At 35.1% G+C, this 23,944-nt stretch overlaps 2 protein-coding genes across 2 annotated transcripts in view; one reads left to right on the top strand and one right to left on the bottom strand.

The window, feature by feature from the left end:
* LOC107099331 (collagen alpha-1(XI) chain-like) overlaps nucleotides 1-5,806 on the bottom strand; it is a 43,083-nt gene extending 37,277 nt beyond the window's left edge. Inside the window, exon 1 of the mRNA XM_015397407.1 lies at nucleotides 5,424-5,806. Within this exon, the coding sequence (XP_015252893.1) occupies nucleotides 5,424-5,535 (112 nt within the window). The 5' untranslated portion in view covers nucleotides 5,536-5,806. The remainder of the gene's footprint in view (nucleotides 1-5,423) is intronic.
* Nucleotides 5,807-12,949: 7,143 nt separating this feature from the next.
* LOC107099334 (retinol dehydrogenase 8-like) lies at nucleotides 12,950-18,000 on the top strand. Its single transcript, XM_015397409.1, has 6 exons — nucleotides 12,950-13,055; nucleotides 16,050-16,211; nucleotides 16,311-16,490; nucleotides 16,648-16,741; nucleotides 17,495-17,678; nucleotides 17,758-18,000. The coding sequence occupies exons 1-6, from the start codon at nucleotides 12,950-12,952 to the stop codon at nucleotides 17,983-17,985; spliced, it is 954 nt and encodes a 317-aa protein (XP_015252895.1). The 3' UTR covers nucleotides 17,986-18,000.
* Nucleotides 18,001-23,944: the final 5,944 nt, after the last annotated feature.

The following is a 23,944-nucleotide window of genomic DNA, read 5'->3' as shown; positions in this document are numbered from 1 at the left end:
CTTGACCCTTACCTGGATGACTGAGAATCTTCACAGAAAGATTAATATTTTGATTCACAGGCAGTGACTGCTCAAACTATTACTGCAACAGATTACTAGACTCACTAAATATTAAAACTACATTTGCATGATGAAACAAGGACAAACAAGCGCATCATATCACTTACTAATTGATGAACAGCCAAGTTCAAACACAGCTTTTACAAAGTAAAGGCACAACTGTCATCTCTAGAAAAAACTTCATATAAAATATAATAGTTATTCATCTATTTTTTTAATGCCACCACTACAAGCTTTGTAGTTGTACTGTAAGAAACCATTACTATACTAACTGCCCACTTTACTCATCAAACCATGCTAGTCCTCTGCATTGCCAAGAGTATCCACTCCAATTGCTTCCACTAGATTCAGAAAGTCTGTTATTTTTATGGTAATAGTATGACATCTATCATCATGTCTACTGGTAGATCATATAAAATACTTGTGGGCTTAAGGAATGTTATCTCTAATATCTGCTTAAATAATGCTATTTTAAACATGTTCTTTTAATAAACACTTTAATGGAAGTTAATAATGTTTTTAATCATTTAACCATGATCTATGTTTGAATACTTTCCCTATTTCTAAATCTGATAAGAAACTATTTCACTTCGTATTTAATCGGACTGTGTCTGGCTTTTAAGTAACAACATATGGAATTAGTTTTTTTTTAATATGGGTACAGCCAGATCAAAACACATAATTATAAAGGGAAGAATGAGGAACCTGTTTGTTAGCCTATGCTGGGAAGGTGTACTGCTAGAAACGCCTCCAGACATTGCATTCTGCCCTGACCTAAAACCCTCACTTCAACAAAACTGCTAAAACTGTCAGTTAAAAGCCATCTGTCATCAGTCACCCAACAGCAGATCCCACCCCCCAGTAGGCCGGAGCACACCTTTTACAGCAGGCCAGGCTTCGAAGGTGTATTAAGTGTGCTGATAAATGTAATTGTTCATTAGGGTGGAAATGTTCAGTACTGACTTGTAGTTAAACATGTAACCTGCTGGTGAGAGATAATAAGTTGCTGACACACAGGGTGCAGCCCATACATGTGGGAAAGACATTTTTTACCTGAAAAAATTTAGACCTGCTGATGGATGGAGCCATAAGAAGGGCAAATGACATGAGGTCCTCAGTAATTTATGGCAATCCATCTCCTTCACATATAAAAACTCCATGGTTATTTCTTGAACCTAACTTTTAGTTTTATGATGATGGGAAATAAGCTAAACTAGTTATAAGGTAACACTAGGTATAAAATAACTACTTGCTTTATGTGATTATAGAAAATGCAAGAAATGTCCACATTTTTCAAAAGATTGCCATTTTGAATAAACAATTTGATAAGACTTTAATGTTTTATATGTCCTCAAGGGTTGATTTAACAATAATAATAGTAATCCGTTCACACTAAACATCAAGTTTGCTGAAATTAGCTAAAGCTACCTTTTACTTGCTAAGCAGTGAGCCTAAGATACTGTTAGCTGTTATCAATGCACAATTTTTCCTGGAATGACGATGCTTTGTGACAGCTTATTTCTGCATTGCACAAACATTAAAACTTCTGGCAAGGCATTTTTTTGTTTGTTTTATTTTTGCATTTCATTTCAGCAGTAGTAATATTTCTGCCACTAGGGGTGCTAGATATGTAACTTTAGGGTTTACCGCCCATAAAAGCAAATAACAACACTGCACATAAACAAAACTTTTAATATATCTAAAATTCAGCTAATGATTGGTTCAAAAGTTATGCAGTGTTGCTTTAAATAACAAGAAAACAAGAATACAGAAAAACACTGCAAAAATCACATGACAGTAATTGAATAGAAGGTTTTTGTCAAAGCTTAGTGCTAACACTGTCAAAGAACTAGAGGGAACATAGAAACCATCACATTCCAATTAGGAATGCAAGTTATTGATTAATGACATAATCTAAATTTGCATTGAGGCTCTGTTTAAGAATGAACAGTGCCGCCCTCTAGTGGGTAGTAATAGCACAAAAACATTGAAATACATATTTTTAAGCTCAAGTTATCAAATAATCAGATGAAACACATTTTTTAATTTTTTTAATAATTTAATCAACAAGTAAATTTATTATTTGTTAAAATTCTTCATTTCAAAAGACAGTCAACACCCAAATTATCTCAATAATCTTTCAACTAAATTATGAAAAATATCTTTCATAGACAGAATGATCATATTACTGAATACTGAAGAATTAGTGGTGGCGTCTATGCTAAAACTTTATACACATTGAACATATAGTTAGCATGTTATTTGTGCAAAATGAGGAATTGGTCCAATGTTTAAAATAAATAGCCGGTAATATTGGATGCACTCTAAAAACTGCTGTTTAAGTTCTTTATTCCATTTGTTTGAGGTAGATGTTGGGTAGTTTTAACAAAACATTATTATAAAAACTGTGACTCGGTTTTTAGAAGAAAAAAAAACTAAATGCAATTTCCTTGTTCTTTCAGAAAATCTGAAATTACTGAACTCAGATTAGATTTCTGTACATTACTCCCCGAGGATAAAATAATGGTAGGAAATGTTGTAGAATTATATCATATTTATGCTGAATTTTTAGTTTTCCCAAGCTAGAGATGATTAGGTTCATCATTCATACTTCACAATTAATTATAAAGTCGATAAAAAGAAGCACTGACAACATGGATTTTTAAACAATAATTTTGATGTATTATTTTTTTCAAGATTATGAGATTGTCTTCTTAATATTTGATTCTAATCTGATTGTAATATATCTAATAAGCGAAAAAACAAACCCAAAAAATATATGATTTAAACTTTTTATTTCTTGTTTAGTAATCCACATTATTCTTGTTTCTTTTCAACCTTTTCTTTAGAAGCCCTAATGTTAGCCATCAATAATTTTCAGTAACTTCTTCTATTGCAGCAGCTTCTTCAGATCTACTTCATTACAATCGCTCCAACTCTCAACCAAACCATGTGGTGTAACATCCTCTCATGACTGCTGTTTTGTTCATAGGGTAACCGTGGCTCAATGAGAACAGTAGTCATCTTGCAATCTAAAAAGTTTCATTGCAGCTTTGACATGACATGTGGACTCCAACTTTCCTATCACTCTGCATGTCAGTGTACATGTCTGTGAATGAGGTTAGGTGAAGGTCATAGAGTGATTGGTATGGCAAGAGAATCATGACATAAATTAATTCATTCATTCCATTTATGGTCCATCTTTGATCAAAGAGATAATAAATTCATTGCACACATGAGGCTGTTTTTAACATAAAAGTTGTTAGTGGGGTTTGGATAAAGTACCACCCCCCACATTGACATGACAAATAATCTTTCATTTCCACAACATCATACTTTTTTAGAAAACTACACAGCAAAAAGCCAATAAATATGTGGATTGTTCACAGAAAAGGACTCGCTCACCTATCCTTATCCTAAAAATATAAATCAAAAACATTTATGGGTGCAACATGAGAGCGGAAAGTAAAACCCAGAAATATAACATTTGTAAGGTACCTAAGGCCAGATCATGACATGTTTGGCTGTGACATGCAGGACCATATAGCTTGGAGGTTTACAATTACATTTCATACCCAACCCAATCTGCTCACAGGCAGGTGGTTGATTGCAGATGGCAGTTAGAAAGAAAATAAACCAGACAATAAAATAAAGAAAAACAAATATTGAGAATTTGCACAATAATTTTGGGAATGATAATAAACATGGAAAACATAAAAGGGCTATTTTCTACAGAACTGTGGTAAATGCAGGCTTCTCGAGTGATTGGTTCACTATGAATTTGACCTAACGTAACCCCAAAAGGTGCAGGGGTCACATTTGTCATTTCAGTAATCATCTACACAGACAGGGTGTTGTTTGAACATGTGAATATGAACACAGTGCTGTAAAAAAGATTATTTGCACTTTTTTAAACATTTAAATGTTTCAGATTATCAAAGTCAAAAACAAAAGAGAATAGAAACAGAAACAAAACATAGATTTTAACTTAAGATTTCATTTATTGAGGGAAGAGAGGAATCTAAATCAGCCTGATTCAAATTAAAGGAGTAATTACCCCTCAAGTTAAGTGCTGAATTCATTTGGTAGTTTGACAACATCAGTGCAAAGTAATTCAGGAAATCCCAAAAGAACCCAGAACGACCCGATGGGATGTGCTGATGAGCATCAGTTTTTATCTTTGTTACTGACGGTGAATATGATTTCAGTCTGACCTTTAACTGGAATATTCTAATCCTTTTTATATTAGCTACGACAGTGTTGGCTGTATGTCGGGGGCCACTGTCTTGATTTAAGGTAAACCTCTGTCCAATCTCAGATCTTTACAGCCTCTAACAGGGGCCTCCAACTCCGATTTGGGTGAACAACCCATCCTGCCATGTTTTTAAAAATGTCCTGCTCCAACACACTAGTCACATGACTGAATGATATCCTCACCACGTCAAGCAGTCCTTCAGAGGCCTGATTAATAGCAGTTCACTTGATTCAGGTGTGTTAAAGAAGTAGCACTCCTTCACTCGTCCAAATTCCAGATCAGGTTGCTGATCTGGACTTTGTTACCCAAGCAACACTACTTTTATTTTTTATGTCTTGTATTAAGATCTATCCACCTTCCAATTAACACTGACCAACTACTCTGAGAAAAAGCATCCCAGCAGAAAGTTGCTGCCATCATAATGTCCGATCTACCTATCTCTACCTTGTATTATTTAAAGGAATTAGCAGTCAGATTTTTTATTAATAAAATTAATCTTAACAATCCATGGAAAGATTATTTTTGCTGTAATCCTGGTCTGGCTACAATGCTGCTATGGGCTGGGGTTGGGCGAGAGAAAGGAAAGCATCCCAGCTGCATCTCAACCCACAACAGACTTTAAGTTGCTTGAGTCTGTTCCCCATTACCCAGCTGGGTAGGTTTAATATCCTGAAGTGCTGCAGTATGAAGATTCAACAGCAAGTATGGTAGAACAAGTCCAGACACATATGAGGCCAGAATGGGATGTGCACTGGGCTCTTGGAACCAAGAAATTGGTAGTTTAAAGAGTTTGGAAGTAAGCAGTATATGTGAGGACATATGCATTAAAAGTTTTGATTGGAATGTTTTTGACTACTAATAGATTTGTATGACAATCATCTGCCCCTCAGACATATACAAACAAAAAACAAGTAATTTGTTTTTATATTTTTTTCTATGCAGATGATTGGATCAAAAGGTTAGATCCAGTTACATATAAATTCAGCTCCTGCAGACAAGGCATGTGTCCCTAAATTATTGGAGAGTAAAAAGTAAAGGTTGGATTTAGATGTTAAACTTTTACCTATCAGACAGGTTAGTTTTAAAAGGGTGATTTAATTAAGCCTACCTGCGTTTGAAATATAGAAGAAGGTGAAGATCAGTAGCAGCAGAGGCGGCGGCATCCTTGCGTTGCTTATTGTTCTCCATCGATCCACCATTTTGCAATTAAAGCCCCTCATATTGATCACTAATAATAACTCCCCCCTTGCGGGACATGTGCAGTTAGACGCTCTGCTCCTGCTTCAGTCGTTCAAAAGCGCGTCTGGCCGCGCGCTCCCTGAGCCGGTGAAGAGCGCGCGCGCTTCAGGGCCGATGTAGAATGATGTCAGATTAATCTCAAATCTCCAATTACTGGTCCTGCCAATAATTAATGATACAGCAGTCCAGCGGCGAGTAAAAAGGAAAACTATGAGAGTGAAAACTTTCATACCAGAGAATTTTTCCCACTTTCTCTTCCCTCCTCCACCGGACGACCCCTCCCTCCCTAGAGAGATTTAGGTTTAGTGGGGCTGGACACAATAATGATTATAAAGCATGTCACCTTTAAAACTATTACTGGGTTATATAGTAAGGTATGTCTCTATGTTTATGTCTCTAGCCTTTATTTTTAAATCCCAGGTTATAAAATATAGGTACTTTCCAAACTATACATTGCACAAACGGTTAGAAAAATTAACATTAACATTAGAGGGGCAGAGCTAGATGGGCCCAGGGGTGGACATGGCCACCCTTATCCAATCTGTGGCCACCCCCACCCCCCACCCCCCTAATACAGTAGGTGGCAGCAGTAATACTCTTAAGTGGAATGTTTTAAGTTATTTAACATTTTAATTTTCTATATGTGAACAATTACCTGATGACAAAAATGCTGTGGTTAATTATGCACATCAATATACTGACATTAAAGATGATAACTAGAGAATTCATGCTCTTTTCAGAACTAGATTTTGTCTTATATTGGGTAAAGAGAAAATTATGTCTCTGCAAGTCATCTAGGAATATTCACTGAATCAGAGATAAATAACTATTTTAATAACAAGTAATCCATTTAATGTAGATATTAGAACATGTAAATATAAATTGTATGCAGATTTACTATTAATAAAAGTAGGTAAATACTGACACTGAATAATGTTCGCCCCAGAACTTAAAAATAAAACAATTTTTTCTACTACACCTTTAATTTAGACAGCATGGATGTTTAAATATATATAATTAATAGTTAACATGATTCAATGAACTGATGTACTGACCTTAAAAAAAAAATTATTTATCTGAAAGTAGTTAGATTGTAATATTTACCCCAGAGACCAACATAACCTAATTGCCTCAAATACCAGTTAGATAATGACGGCATGGTGACAGCAGATGGAGGAGGTGGCACACTGTTGAGGCTGGTCCCAGTGCTCCCACTGATTTCTGATCCTCTGTTTGGTTGACAATTGAATTGTGAAATTGTCAATATGTCTTGTGTTTTTTTCAAAAACCAATCCTCCAAAGAAAGAAACAACACTAAATGAAAAATTTGTATTAGATAAAACTGTTTGACAAAGAAGATTTTGGACCAAATAATGAATTTTCCTTGCAAATAGAAATTAAACAATATTCTTACATGAGGGTTCTTCCCAGATAAATGTTACACTCAGGATATACTCCACTAAACACAAATTGAAGCTCAGCTGAAGACCTAGAGAGAACTTTCCAGGGTTGTTGGCTGAGGAGGAATGAGGACTTATAATGCTTATCATGATCGTAGCACTGATGACTGGCTTAATTATTTATTCCATTCTCCTATCCAACTCTGCCCGATTTCTAATCACTGCTAATCTAATTTAACCTGCTCCTGCCACTGTTTAAGGTTTTTGCATCCAGCGGTCATAGGCAGAATCTCATTCTCGTGTACCAGTGGTGAGGTGGTTTTAGCCGACCTTAGTGTTTCTGATTACCTGATCCTGACCTGGTCTGCCTCTAAAACACTGAGCCTGCCTGTTCTGGTCCAAACGGTTTGCCTGAACTGTCTTTAGACTCCTGGACCACGCTGTTCCTGCTCTGCCCTGGCTTCGGACTCCTGGACCTCTGAGCCTTCCAGTTCTGATCTGTTTGCCTGACCTGTCTCCGCTAGACATTAGCTGAACTGTTAAACCAGGTTAGTGACTCATGCTTCATAGCAATCCTCCAGCAGATTATCATGGTCACTAACCTGTGTTTCCTCTTACAGAGTTTCCTGTGATAGATGCCCTAGCAGCTGCTCTGTTTTTTTTTTTTTTTTTTATAAATGCTTGGGTGAGTCTTCTGGTTTAAATACCACTTAACTTTATTAGTCATATTTTACTGAGAAGGAAAAACAAAAAACAAATGCTTTTGATGCAGGACCTATTATATCCTGGGAGCAATAATTAACTGTTTTCTAATGTTTTTTTTTATTGACCAGAAGTAGTGAATGACAGTAACACCAGGGTTTTTGGGACCTTTGGCAGAATGGAGAGGTGTCGAGTTTTACTGGAAACTGAAATCAGCATAAGGCAACATGAAGTGCTCTATAATGTCTTGGTAGAGGGCTGCATTGGCTGTGGACTTTAGAAAACACAGTGGATCGATCTCAACAGACAACATGATACCCGAATCCTCAATGAGTTTGAAAAAAACTTCATACTGGACTGAACCCTGGCAACAGGGGTTCTACACCTCTTAAGTTACCTTCCAGATTGGAAAACATTGATGTCAAAACAAAAAGCAAAATTTACTTTCATCTGAATACAGAGGTTTAGTCTGGCATGAGGAATGCTATATTTGTAGCCCATGTAGGATTTGTGTATGCATAAACATCTCTTGATGAACTGACTGCAGCCTCTCTCCTCATAAAGCTCCCCTAAAATCTTGAATAGATTTTTCTTCACTACCCTTTTTAAGGCTGGTGCATACTTTACTAACACACCTTTTTCTTCTACTCAGCTTTCTAGGAAAACACTATTTTCGTTGACTTACCAGTGATTGTCTGGACAGCAGTCCTGCCCAGCCTACAGTTAATCTACATTGAGAGACCAATTACAGCCTTTGGATTCCTTTTTGGATATTTTAAGTTAATTAGCTGTTAAAGTTCTGAAAAAGTGAGCTTTTAAATATTTAACTTTACATGTTCTAATTTCAAAATTTAGAGTTTTCATTATCTGTAACTCATAATCACTAGAATTACAAGAAATTAATGATTAAAATATTTCTCTTTGTAATGAATCAATATGGTATTAAGTTTTCTCTTTTTGAAATAAGTGACAAGACTACGAATTCAGACAACAGGTGGAAGGAGAAAAAAAGATCCCATTGCTTGGTTGTCAGAAAAAGAAAAATGAATTAATAAGTTAAAGCTCAGAAAAACAATTTATTGTGATATAAGCAGAGATTTATTTTACTAGATATAAATATGTAGACTTTAATGACATTTCTTACAGGAACAGAAACTAACATGTTTTTCTCAATGTACTAAAGAGAACTACTGTCATTTTGATTCACCTTCACAGATTCATCATCTTGGTATTAAAGCTCTGCATTTAAACATGTAAGGATGGAAACTATGACAAATCTTTGAATTATTTTTTTCTTTGCCACCTGATTAGCCTGGTTCATATGCCTGGTTCATATGTATATAACCCAAATAAACACAGCATAATTATCAGTGAGTTTGATTGGTTTATTTAAAAAACTGGCATATTGTGATATCCTGGATATGTCCATGTTTTTATTACCCATTATATAAAAATCATGCAAATAATGGGCTTGCATCAGACAATTGTGTCACAGTTTATCAGATGCAAACTTCAGAATCCTGGCCGAGGAGGTTAACTTTAATCCATAAAGGATCTGAAACAGTGAGAGTCGGTTCCACGCTGGATTTCTTTCTGTCCTTCTGTCTATTTCTGTCTTTGAAGATGCGCTCCAGCCTATGAGCTAGTGTAGCATGCTGAGACAGGACAGCGTTGCTGCCCAAATAATAAAAATATGTTGCTGCAGATTCCAAATTCCTTTGCCTGTCTGTCTTTGCCCACCCTTGACTCTTTTCAAACAGGGCTCCTAAGATATGCACATGCAGTGAAAGCAAAAAAAAAAAAAAAGGATGACCCCCATGCTTCCAGAGTGTTCGGGGCTCTGCCCATAAGGTGGAAGGGTTAAAGGAGACTATTAGGAAAACCTTTATGAGATATTAGGATAGGTTCAAGAAAGAATGAGGCTGACATGTTGATTCTTCTTTTAGCCATCATTTCATATATTTTACATACCAATTTATATTTGTCTGTTTTGTACAAAGGTATCTTTTTAATATGTGCATGATTCATAATGCCAAATCCTTCAAATTATTCTACATTTTTCATTTCAAATTCAGTGTAAATGTTCTAAAATGTCCTTTCTGTCAACATTTTGAAGTCCAGCTAGTTCTTTTAAATTATTCATGATCAATAAATGCTAAAATATTGTAGGTTATTCATTTTTTCCAGCTCTGATGCTTGCTCTTATTTCCACAACCTCAAAAGAAAGGATCGGACTCAGAAATGAGAAATGAAGAAACTGAAGTCTAATGAAAAAAGTCCATCAGAAACCTGTCAAATCATTCCTCAAGACCACTTTAACATTGGAATACCATCTGATGGTTTGAAGTTAAAATAAATGATATTAAGAAAAAATGAAGTCCATTATAAAGTATTTTGGATAAATCAAACTCTTCATGATGATTTATTTAGTTAGTCTACTAATACTTTTTAGTAGATATTGTCATCTTTATCTTTTTAGGATCAAACCTTTTGGCTCAGAAGTCAGGTGTCGTGTAGCTTACAAGATTAAAAATAAAGATACCATTCATGTGTTGAATAATAACTAGAGGGAGCTTATGCTTTTGGAACAGTAGTGGTTTTGTTACAGAACTGCAGCTTTCAGATGTGCAGACAGTGACTGCAGGAAACAGATTCCAGGCATTTTTCCAATAACCCTTTCTCCTTCTTTATGTATTCTGAAACTAAAACACTGCTAGCTACAATAAAGAGGGGTGTGTTTTTTTGTGACAAAATTTAAACATACACATCATTTTCATAAACATAATTTATAATTAGGATTTTCCAAATCAGAATTGAATCTTTTTAACTGCAGTATCAAAAAAATGTTAAATATATTTTTTAAAGCACAATGCAGTTATAATGTAATTGTACCAGCTGTACATGATAATATGTGGTACTGCCATATTTATTAACATGCCTTCAAGATTGGAAGAAAATAATAACAATTGACCAGACTGACCAAAGTTCTACCTATAAGTGGCATCTCGTTTGGCAGTCCATCGGATCATCATGTCATCATGTGGTGCATGCTATATCTACAAAACGGAAATAGGTCAGCCTTGTGGAAGGGGGATGAGGATGCGTGGAGGAAGGAGACAAAACCAAGGAAGAAGATGTCAACCATATAACAGATTCCTGATGAAAAAAAGGCAACACGTATGGATCATGTGGTAATTCACAGCCTTAGAGTGGCTGAGGCTGGTCAGGGGAAACCAAATGTAGGGAGAACCACAGTCAGTTCAATTATTCACACATTTTGTAAGGTGAACATACAGTAATTTAAGGTTAATCAGCACAATATAAATGCACTATCATGATCATCAAAGAAGCTTTCATTGGAACATGTCCTTGTCACTCTTTATAAGTACACAATTTAATGTCAATGCGACTCAGAGTTGGTGTGACATAGTGTGATGTATTGTAACAGTAAAGAAAACAATATTGTATTACAGAACTATAAAAATATTGCATGCTTGCTTTTTTCTGCGCCTCAAAAATGATTTCAAGACCACCTAGAAGGGCCTCCTCTTTTGACTGTGCGACAAAAAGACATTTGTAAAACGGAGTTTGCATCGATGCTATAAGACTGTGAGACATACAATGAGGTGATCTGGAAAATGACTACACCTTTGAAAATATTCTATCAATATCAATTTCTACAATAGACAGAGTGATCAGACGGATGAAATGTACATGAAACAATTATACAATTAATCATTTGAACAGAACAGTGATCAAATGAAGGAGGGCCCTCACCAGTATAAATATATGCATGTTTTACTTTGTGAGGTCCTTTACTTCTAACTTTTATGTACAGCTAAACGTTGCACTTGCTTTACAGTGTAGGGTATATTACAGTGTATAGTATATTTATAGTGTATTCCTTACATTTTGTTCTGCCAAATGCTTTGTTACACTGAATTACTTTTTTTCCCTCTGTATAGCATATCCTGGATTTGGAGGCCAAAGAACCACTGCACATCTTCGTACATTATGATGAAATGGGATTCAATCTGTGTGGAAGAAATTACATTGAAGAGAGAGCCACTATTGCTGTCCCAGGCCAAAGAGGAGGGAATATTACAATGTGTGCAGCAATCTCAGAAAACGGTGGTGGTTTGCAGCATATGACAGGATGGTTGTGGAGTATCTCCCTATCTACTCTCCGATCCTAAATGTAGCTGAGGAGATTTTATTTTCCTGGAAGTGGAATGTATATAACAGGCATCCACATACCCAGATGACCCTGCAAGCAATCATGAATGCAGCTTGTGGTGACATTAAGAAGATACTTTCCTCAGTGCATTGACAGAACTGATATTCGTTGCGATGTAGATGAAAATATGTGGCCAAGACTGATTTGCAGCACTATTTTACAGTACTTTCAGTTTCAAAAACTACTGCAGTGAAGTTTATTAAACCAAGTAAAGTTTATATTTGTAAAGTTGCTTTTTGTGCAAATATACCATATAAAGTAAAGTGCATATTCATTGTCTTGACTTTTTTTATTCTAGTTTTTAAAATTCCATATAATACTGGCTTTACTTTACATGATATGAGGAAGCACTTCCAACGTAATCCGTCACAGTGAAAACATATTACATTTTTTTGTCTTGATATTTCAAAGATGCTGCTGTCATAACTTGTCATTTTATGACACTGGCCACTTGCTTTTGAAGAATGAACTACCCATTTTCAGCTACTATCTTTTATGCTATGGCCTTCCCATTGTCTAACAGTGAGTCTCCTTTGCAGGCTATCTATGTTCTGCAGTTTGCATTGTTTTGAGAAACACCTTAGCATTAGTGTAAACTGTGATGCTCTTGTGAGAAAAGGTCCAAAGTGACTGAGACTAAACTAACTGCTTTTGTTTTAGATGACTTGTTCTTTGTGCAATATGTACAAAAGAGCAATAGGTGGCGCCAAATCTAGCTTTTTTTTTTTCTCTATTGACACCTTTCAATTTCCCCCCTTTCTTTAACACAGTACCTGTTAGGCAGTCATGAAATAAATATTCATGTCTTTACATCTTAGTACGCTCTATACAACATTGGTTTATTGTATTTTTTTTTACCCTACTATCTGTTATGAAGGGGCATCCCTTTAGCTAATCCCAGGTTTGCAGTGGCTGATCGCCCTGTCCATGTGACCCACTCTCTGTGTATGTTATCCTCTTATCTCAGGTCTCACTTCAGGTCAGCACTCATTTTGCTTAGCCACCCGATCTGCCGGTCTCACAGTTGGCAAACAGAGCAGGACTGACAGTAAAACCATGGTGAGTCCTGAACAGAAAGTGGTCCTGATCACTGGCTGCTCCTCTGGGATTGGCCTGAGGATTGCTGTGATGCTGGCCAAGGATGAAAAGAAGCGCTATCAAGGTGAGGTTGTAGATGGATGAGTTTAATGTCACTTAAATTCTATTAATGTGGTAATGAAATAAGATATAGTTTAAAGTTTCTAAGAGAAGTTGGGGAAGTATGCTTAAAAAAAAAATCAGTAGAAGTGATTCAATTTCCCTTAACTTTACTATCTCCTTATTTCTCTATAATCACCTAATGACCACTAGTGTTACATAGTGCAAGGGGCTATGTCCAGTACCTTTTTATCTTATCGTTTATCTATCCTTAAATAGAAAACTAACTAATCTGACTGTGTGATCTGATTGAACACACATTCATCTCTGTAAAGAGACAAGTTGCATTCAATTGTATATGAATCCATTGAATTGGATGTAATTGAAGATATCTGAAGTAGACTCACTGTTTCTGTTAAATCATAGGACACTAAAACAACAAAATTGAAATGATTTATCTACATCAAGATTAAGAGGAATTTTTGATCTGACAGCATCTCAGTTTACACATAAAGGTCAGAGGTCAGTTGAGTTTTATACAAGCTAACATTTCAGCAAATAAAAAAATATTAATAAAACAGAAGCCCATGCCTTTCTGTAAAGGTTTGCCAAATATATTTGATATGAAGATATAAGTGCCAACCTGAGCTACTTTTCAAACAAAATACTCAAACTGAAACACATTAGCCACCTGTTGAACTGTATTGTGACGTATATGATCCTAGTTAAAAACCAGATAGTTGCACATTAAATGCACATCATTGAGCCAGCAAAAATTGGATTGCATTATAATCAAAATAGAAATAAAGGGTTTAGCAACCAATTTTTCATATTTGCTATTTTTCAGTTTAAAGAGAAAACAGGCATTCATCTTATGGTTAATCATGGTTTGTTTTTCAGGAATCATAATTTCACGTAAGTCATAAAAAATAAAATGGGAAATAAAAGGGTCTAAAAGTCAGAAAATTTAAAATGGCAAGCCATAACCTCAAAACCTGAGTATAATGTATATCTCCAAAAAGAAGTGATAGTAGTCTAAAAATACAAACAGTATAAAAGCTTTAAACTTGACTGAAATAGCTTTCAGATTTTTTTGGTAAAATTCTCCTGAATGTCTTTGTATAGTTAAATCTTGTTAACCACTTGCAACCTCGCTGAAAATTATAGTTTGAATCCAATGGGAAAATATCTGCAGAAGATGAAAATCCCTAAAAGATGATGTACATATTATTCAACCAGGTTATTTTGACTAATCTCTGTGAATTGGCTTTCCTTTCATTTGGTTTCCACATGAGTTGGAAATAATAAATGTATCATAAAGAATTGAAAGCAGTTGATTTTTTTTTTCTAATCTTGCTTTTTTATTTTTTTACAGCCATGTATTTAAATCGAAGTGTTTACTGTAGGAGTCCTTGTGAACAGTCAGATCAACCGAGCAAAACCTCACAGATCCAAACACTGGACAGATTTTTCTCAAAACACAATTAATTCTAATTTACCCAAAATATTAGTTTTTTTATGTTTATATATGTATATATACTGTATACCAAATCCAATAGACTAAAGCGAGGCAGAAAAGATAAATTGTTCTCTAATACAGAAGAAGTCATGAACAGGCAAAAAATTTAGTTGTTTTGCAAAGCTATGAGCAATCACTTAGAAAGTAACCTTCCATCCACGTTTACCAAATTGTCCTTTGTGTTTGTATGTTGATCTTACTTCTTTACAACTTATTTCTGTCACATTTGGCTCCATAGTGGTTTTACAAACATAGATACTCTATATAAGGTTCAGAAACGTAAATATCAAACTTTAATTAAGTTTTTATGTTTTCTACTTTTGGTTGTAAGTTATTGAAAAGTTTAAATAACTTTTGTTATTATTAATAAACATAATAAAAATAAACTTTCTTGAATCTTATATTTTAATTGAGCTCATAGTATAAAGTCTTTACTTTGAATTAGACCATGAGGAAAATCCATCACTTTGGTTCCTAAAATAACCTTTGAACTCTTAATATCCCAGACAATTGTTGAAAAAAGACAGTAAAGCCCTGCTTAGGCTAATTATTGTCTGACTCGTAAAGTCTGAATCTAGTTGAAGCCGTTTCTAAAATGGGCTTGAGATGTGAGCGCCATCTGGGAATAACAGCTAACACGACTATGTAAAGTAGCTGCCTTAACAGAGCTGATTACGCACAACAGGAGAGTCTTAAGGTTTATTTATACTATACCCACTATCTTTAGATACAGTGTTTTTCTTTACAGTATCAAACCAAGCACCTGGCCTGAAATGATCAGGTATTATTGATGATCTTCCCTAAACGCTCCTATAAACGTTGAAGGTACAGATTTCTGTGTTACCTGCTTTCAAATATGAGCAAAATATATGTTATGAAGCAACTGAGGAATGTTCACCAATAGTTGTTGTAAATAATTAATCTTATGAGATAAAAACTACCAGACATGCTAATTGTTTTTCTCATAAGCTCCATAATAGTCCTACTGATACTAAAACCCATCCAGGCTTGCATAGTACTGCTTTTCCAAATTATATAATTACTTTGAGGTTCTTGTCATGTTTCAACAAGCAACCCGGAGAAATACAACTTCAGAGCACAATCAGAATGCACTTGTGGTCAGTCAGCAAATCCATGTGATTTGTAAATGTTGTGGTGCAAATTACTACTACTACTGTAGCTGGGCATGCTGCCTAATCATTATTCACTTGCTGCAACAGCTGAAGGTTTTGTGCTGTTAAATTCTATCCCAAACACATAATTGTCTGCTCTGTGTTAAAAGAGGACAAAGGAAAGAGGTTCTGCATGAATAAAAAAAGAGGAAAAGGGTTAATCGATGATACTGATTGTTTTTTGCCATGAAAACCTATTGAAGCTTCTCAATATATAGTTACTATTTAAATAAAAAAGTTGTTTCTATTTATTTCTTAAAATATTTATTTTGGAATGTAAACTGTTGGCCTTTAAGAACAGGATTAACATTTTTCTTCTTTTTTTCAGTAATTGCCACAATGCGTGACCTGAAACGCAAAGACAAGCTGGTGGAAGCTGCAGGGGATGCATACGGGAAAACTCTGTCTCTAGCTGTTCTGGATGTCTGCAGTGATGAATCTGTAAAACAGTGCATTGATGGTATCAAAGATCGACATGTAGACGTCCTTAGTAAGTCAAATATCACAAATTTTATACAGTAAATAAAATGGTCTATAATATATATTTCATTACCTATCTTCCCCCTCTGGTTTCCCTTGTCCTAACCAGTCAACAATGCTGGAATTGGTTTAGTGGGTCCATTAGAAAGCATTCCTATCGAAGAGATGAAGAAAGTCTTTGAGACTAATTTCTTTGGGGTCATCAGGATGATCAAGGAAGTGATGCCGGATATGAAGAAAAGGAGAGCGGGACACATCATTGTGGTCAGCAGTGTTATGGGATTACAAGGTTAGCAGCAATGCTACACACAACAAACAAAATCATCCGCTTTGCTATAATGGCTGAGGGGTTGGATAATGGACAAAAGGAAACATTTGTGGATTAGGAGGCTAATATTACCCACTAAGTCTCTCCACAGACTAAAATCAAATCTGTTTTTCCGCAGGGGTCGTGTTTAATGATGTCTACGCTGCTTCTAAGTTTGCCATGGAGGGCTTTTGCGAGAGTTTGGCTGTTCAGCTTTTAAAGTTTAACGTCATGTAAGTATCAGTGAAGTAATCTATCATTAAATGTCAGAGATTTTATGAAACATAGAGACTATTTTGTTGTTTTAATGGCTAGGAAGCAGTACACTTAAGTTATCATGAATTTTCTGCCAGCCTGTCGTTGAATTTTTAAACCAACTTAGCTTAATCACTTTTTACACCAATGTCTTAACTTAGAAATTGCCTTAATATAGCTGAATTTAAGTGATGTTTCTTTGTAAAGTCCATTAGTGAGCTGGTTTAAATAGGATCCAGAGTGAAATGTTTTTCAAAAAAGAAAGATTTATGTCAAAAAATGAAAGAAAAAACACAAAATTGAAATAAAAAAAAATAAAAAACAGCAGATTATTTCAAATCTGTTTTAATTGATGCAAGTCAGTCTTGAAGGTCCAGTTTCAATTTCCCAAAATTATATTGTAAAAAATGCAAAAATACCAAAGGATATTGTTCAGGACAGAATCAATGTGAAATATTTACATTCATACATAGACCTTTGGCCTCTTGGGGCTAAATGCCTTGCTTAAATTAAAACAAAACATCATTAATATATCTAATAATGATAATAGTTGATTAGTTAATATGGTAAATGTGAGCAAAAAAAAGTAATAAAGTTCTAATTAATAAAAGTAAAACAGGCCAACTTAACCAAAATAGAGCTCTTAAATATATACAAAGATAATATTTGGGGATAGAGTTATTGTTTTCATTGTTGAAATAACTTGTTTCTCTGAATGTATCTGCTCACAGCCTATCGATGATTGAGCCAGGACCAGTTCACACAGAATTTGAAGCAAAGATGATTCAGGATGTGAAACAGAAAGAGTATCCAGGAGCAGACCCTGATACGGTGCATTACTTCAAAAATGTCTACCTCCCTTCCTCTGTGGACATTTTTGAGGCACTTGGACAAACACCTGATGACATTGCAAGAGTAAAACTAACTTTTATCAGTGCAACTTTCTCTATGTTTTTTCATTTAGCTGAGTGTAAATGTATTTCCTTTTCTGCAGTGCACCCAGAAAGTGATTGAAGCAAGGCCACCCCGTTTCCGTAATCTGACCAATCCGCTGTACACGCCCATCGTTGCACTGAAATATGCTGATGAAACTGGAGGGCTGTCTGTTCATGCCTTCTACCACATGCTTTTTAACATGGGCCCACTAATGCATGTCAGCATGACCGCCATGAAGTATCTTACCTGTGGATGTCTGAGGAGAAGGACAATTTCACCAAACTAAAAACCAACATTATTGGCAAAGCATTTTTCTCTTGGTTTTCATATATGATCATAACTGCAATCATTTTACCCTCCGAAGTCATGCTCTCTGTTTTAGAATATGCAGTACACTCTGTATGTATTGTTTTATCAATGTTCTCTCATGCATACCATTTTAAATTTGAATAGAGACTGACATTAGCTGAAATTCGACGAGATTTGAAATTATATTCAGTGCCAAATTACATTTTTTAAATTCCATTAAAAAAGAAAACAACCAGTATATTGTAATAATAATTTAACTTAATTGATCTTGCAATGGAGAAATTTACTTCTGCATCTTAACCCATCCCCTTAGGGAGCAGTGGGCTTCCACTGTGCAGCGCCTGGGGAGCAGTCAGGGGCTAAGGGTCTTGCTCAGGAACCCAGTTTGCAGACTGTGGGTGGAACCAGGTACTTGCAACCTTCTCAGAGCGCAAGCGCACTGCTCTAACCACTAGGCTAACTCTCCCCACAGTGTGAGTAATGAATATGTTTGGACAAAAGCTGCTAAATGCAGAAAGACTACATAAACTTAAACAAAGGGGGAGAGTTTTAGAAATTTAGAATAGAATAGAATAGAATAGAATTCAACTTTATTGTCATTGCACAAGTCATGAGTACAAAGCAACGAAATGTGGTTTGCATCTATCCAGAAGTGCTATACAGGATATAAATATTATTACAGGTGTATGTACAAGCAAAGAGTAATAGCTAGGGACTGTAAAAAGTTGTTTATAAATATAAATATAGATATGAATATGAATATGGGAGCTACATGCACAGATTATACAGAATATACAGGAATGTTAGGAAAAGGATTATATATGTATTAGCGGGTTTATTATACAAGATAAATAAATAATGGCAGATAAGATTTACAGATTATATTCAGATTGTGTATGTGTGTGAGGGGAACAGTCCATGGTATGTGTGTGAGTGTGAGGACAGTCCATATGTTATTATTGTGTGGGGGGAAACAGTCCTTATACAGTAGTTGTGTCAGGAGGCATTCAGGAGCCTGACAGCTGTGGGAAAGAATGCCAGACTACACCAGATTTAAATGAAAAAAAAAGTGTCCCAGAAGGGATATTGGAAAAAAAAAAGGCTAATGAGATAATTGATTAAATATAATCAAGATAGGAATAAATGAAGGAAGCTATGGAAATGAATGACAGGGAAATGGTGTGGGCCTCTAAGATTCCGGCTTTTTTTTCATTTTCCAAACGGTTCAGCATCATGCAGGTTACATGCTGCCATGAGCTGGATAATTATTCATCAGTTTTACTGTGAAACTCTGAAATTATTCATCTAGATTCAGATTTTGTCTGACACTGCAGTGGTTTTGTTAATAACTGTCACTAAGAAACTTCAAAACTTTGCTCAGCCTATTTTTGAGTAATTCTTTGATCATGTTTTCATTTGTGCAATTAAAAAGGTTTTTCTTTCTTCAGTATTATAGTACTTTATATTTTGTGAGACACACTTAAAAGTGAACTTTTGAGCTTTTTTTTTTAAGAGAGAAAAATGTAAAGGTTTAGGCAGTTGCCTTATTGTCCACCTCAACAAGAAAGTCATATTAGTCAATCTGCCTCAGAAAGTGAACTTCTTGACCTCTGAGCGATGATGCCGATGATTGGTATACAGTAAGCCTTTGGGACAGGCTCGTCAGAGCTGCTGGAATCAGAGGAAGCCAGAGTTCTACTCCACTGAAACCATAGTGATATATGGGAACAACTCTTACATGGTGGACACAAAATCCCACAATATACATCAGGCATGAAGAGAGCAAGTCAAGAACTAAAGTCAAGAAAGAAATTATTACCTTGATAAACCATATTGCTTTAAAAGTAGACAGGAGAGGAGCCTGATAACTAAAAGATCTGCCTCCCATTCTACGTTCAGAAATTCTAGGAACCACTAGTAAACCTGCAGATTGAGAGTGAAGTGCTCTGTTAGGAACATAAGGAACAATCAGATCTCTGATATAAGATGGAGCTTGGCCATTTAAGGCTTTATATGTGAGAAGAAGGATTTTAAATTCTATTCTGGATTTAACAGGAAACCAATGAAGAGAAGCCAGGATAGGAGAGATATGATCTCTCTTTTTAATTTTCATCAGAACTCTGGCTGCAGCATTTTGGATCAGCTGAAGGCTTTTAACTACAGTTTGGGGTCTTCCTGATAGTAAAGAATTACAATCGTCCAGCCTTGAAGTAACAGTTTGGACTCTGGTCCAAAGACAATAACTTATGTTTTTTCTGAATTCAGACAAAACAGAGAAGCAGAAAGTTAAAGGGGAACGCCTTTTGTTTTTTACATTGGGCCCTTGATTTTACGTTATTACATCATATTCTACTCACCCATATGAGTTTTGTGTCATTTGGAGCTTTTCTGAAGATATTCCGTTAGGTTATATCCAAGTAACGTCTTCCTATGGGAAACGACTTGAAGGCACAAACTAAACTGTTCATAATTTATCATTTATGGTACGCCAGCATTCATAACATATAGGCGAATCACTGTTCCCCAGACATCCGCGGTTATATTTTTTATATATATATATATATTTTTTTAAACAAAGCGGAGTGTGTATGACTGTTTGTTAATTAAAGGTTTAATAATGGCTACCTTAAAAGCTGGAGGTACATATCCCTGTAACAGGGATAGATTAATCACATCTAAAATTGAGTTGGAAATCAGAGGGAATACTTCACTAAATAACCTGAGTGACACTGGATATAACATACAAGTTGAAGGTGTAAAGAAAAGCTCTATGTTTACATCTTTAAGTTTTCTCTCCCAGATTCTTCCTTGAGAAAAGATCACTGGGAAGAAACACTTTAAATCACAGCTAAAAGCACTGGAGATATTTGTTAAAAAGGAATCTCCTCAACTCTGTATGTGCAGCTGTAGGGTTGGTCTATCAGCAGCTCTCCACGAGTGATACTACTTTCAGGTAAGGGTGGAAACTCCCTTTTGGAAAGGAAAGTTCTGTGTTTACATCTTTAAGCTTTATCTCCCTGATTCTTTCCTGAGAGGAGATCAGTAAGAACAAACACTTCAGATAACAGTTTATAAGGTTTTTGTATTAAAGAATAGAAAACATGATAACAGTTTTTACAGAATGGTAATCTTACTCAGACCATATAGGTAGCACAAACAGGATGGAAACATCATGCTCGCTTCGTCAGAAATTCAGCAGCAGCCTCCAAATAATGGTGAAAAGAAGCATTTTATACATCTTTAGTGTCACACCCTGCCACATCTCACATCAAAATATTATAAACATGTTTGAAAATTAGGAGACTTCACTGGGTTAAAACATATCTAGATAATGTAATACACTGAGTTCTAGCTCAAGGAAAATCTGAATGCACAGTAACAAAGCTCCCTGTTAAGAATGATTCACTCTGCCTGTACGCTCCCATTTCATTTTCAAATCTTGTCCTAAAAAGATAAAGTGGTTGGGGAAAACATTACCCTAAAAATGTAACAGGCATGTTTTATTAGGATTTAACAAGCACATACACTGATAATGAAAAAAATAATTAAATGCTTAGATGAAGATAATAATTTTGCTAACCCTGAAAGGTCAACACTCAACAGTTTAAGCAGTTTAGATTCTATAGTTACCTCCAATTCTGCTTCAGCTTCAAGAGATAAACCCAGAATTTCTGGGTATGTGAAAATTTAAATAACTGGAAGGAGTTTCCTCATTTATGCTCACATAATCCTCTTGCTGCAGCCAAGTTTCTATACGACAACATAAATCAATGTGATTATCACAACTCAAGTAATTAAATAACAATATTTTTGAAGAAAGATATCTTATTTTAAATAAACCACATTTACCTGAAAATTTAAAGAAAGACTGAAAGACAATATAGGCCTATTCTAAAATAAATTTATTTCTTTAAATATTTGAAAGTAAAATGATTTTAAGATTACCTGAAAACACTAAACCTAAATGAATATGAACCTCAATTAAAATGAAACGATAGAAAAATATGTGGCGAAATAAAAAAAACTCAGCAAATAACAGTATCATAAACAAAAAGACCGATTCAAATTTGAACACTCCTTTTGGAGAGCAAATGCCAGTTATGCTCCATGTGATTAGAAGCATTTTTAATATGGATTCATAGAATTCCGACCATCACCATTTTCACCAGATTCAATCATTTTTCTCAATAAAACCTCAACCATAGATTGCTAATATGACACAGCAATGACAAGTTATTTGTGCTGCATTTCATTTTAACGCTAAAAGGAAACAAATTTGGATTTAATGTTTAAACCATTACCATACAGCTAAAATGTCCATCAAATTAATCAGAATCTCTGCAGGATGTCATCCTTCTCCTTTGATAAAAAGGGCTGTTTCTCTACCTTTCATACAGCTATGGGAGTGTAAATCCAGACTGTGACTGAAAGGCTGAACTGCAGCCAGGAAAGCTCTAAAAACTCAGAAACAAATTGGAATTGAGCATCATAGAGTAATTAAGATACACCTTCACAACATACACAAACACACTCTCTCATCTTGCTATATGTAGTGAGGACCATGTGTTGACTCCCATCGACCTCCCACATTTTTGTGGTGTTTCCTTGTCTTCAATCCACAAGAAGAATAAAAGTTTAATTCCACAGATCTACAAGTATCAGAGAACTCAACATTTTAGTTGATATCTCACATTTTAAGACTTTAGGTGATATCTACTCGTCTATTTTGGGGGTTATTGGGGTAGTTGGAAGCATTCAAATGTCCCTTCACCAAATAAAGGATAGAATATATTTTTTCAATATGTTCTTTAAAAAAAAAACATGATTTCCCTCTTCCTCACCAAGTCAATAAAATCAAAATGCTGGTAATTTAAGTTAAAATACTGTTATGGATAAAGTTGAAATATAGTGTTGAAAATAAAGTTGAACTGTGGATAAAAAGATTAAGGAATGTGAATAATGACAGGTTCAATGTCATATTTCCCAAAGCTAAGAGAAGTTTAGAAATGTTTAGAAATCAATGTTTTAATAGTTGAAGCAAAATTGTGTGCAAATGTGTGTGTGTGCATCAGGTTTGTTTAAGCATTGTTACATGTGTTTTTCTTGGAAGGAACTGAAAGGAAACTATCATGTAATCTTTTGCTTCGATACCCCCAGTGATTCAGAGCCAACAGACTACAGATTTAGACACTGATAGTGAATGACAGCTTCTGTAATTTAGTACACAAATAATCACTTATATCATTCATCATTATTTCGACCTAGATAGATTATTTAAGTCTGTAATTGCAACCTGAGATATTTATGACTGATTGAATCATATTTCCTTGAGGAAAATGAAGTGTGGAAATCCTGCATTATAAGAGTCACAGTTCCACCTCTGGCCACTAGAGAGCGTTAATACGTTGCTGTTAACAATTTGTTTTTAGAGCTGCAGACTTTTCACGTTGAACACCTTTTACATTATGAATATTTTCAACATAAGTACATCCTTACTTCTTCTTTGCATGTGTTTCTTTTATGAAATCTGCTTCAAAAGAGGTACCCGAGTTGATATCAATTATTGACTTTTTTTCATTATTCAAACATAAGATTTTAATTTTCTAAATAAATATTCTAATAGATCTACCACGATAATCTGCTTCTTCTCTTCCCAACAAAGAACAATTGAGCATTAAAATCTTCACACCCTACGCCTAATGTTACGTTTCATATCCATCTCAAGTTTCTTTTTTTTTTTTTTTTAAGAATTGTAAACAACATGTATGACTCTCATTTCCATCTATCCATACCTAAATTGCTAAATACTCTAAATCCCCTTTCCTTTTCAAGTAATAATGTATTGGAAATATCAATCTGGATCATTTGATCCAGTCATAAGGAAATACACTGAGTGGAGCGGTCGACCGCACCAAGATGGCGGCACTGTATATCAT

The sequence above is a fragment of the Cyprinodon variegatus genome, unplaced genomic scaffold, assembly GCF_000732505.1.
Source record: "Cyprinodon variegatus isolate N-32 unplaced genomic scaffold, C_variegatus-1.0 Scaffold860, whole genome shotgun sequence".
NCBI classification, from domain to species: domain Eukaryota; kingdom Metazoa; phylum Chordata; class Actinopteri; order Cyprinodontiformes; family Cyprinodontidae; genus Cyprinodon; species Cyprinodon variegatus.
This window is presented reverse-complemented; position numbering and strand designations above follow the sequence as displayed.

What these genes read in the sequence shown, in the direction of transcription:
- LOC107099334 (XM_015397409.1), top strand. Translation starts at nt 12,950, where the DNA reads ATGGTGAGTCCTGAACAGAAAGTGGTCCTGATCACTGGCTGCTCCTCT. An exon ending in TCGACATGTAGACGTCCTTA is followed by an intron (nt 16,212 to 16,310) that starts GTAAGTCAAATA and finishes TGTCCTAACCAG; the next exon opens with TCAACAATGCTGGAATTGGT. An exon ending in CACCTGATGACATTGCAAGA is followed by an intron (nt 17,679 to 17,757) that starts GTAAAACTAACT and finishes CCTTTTCTGCAG; the next exon opens with TGCACCCAGAAAGTGATTGA.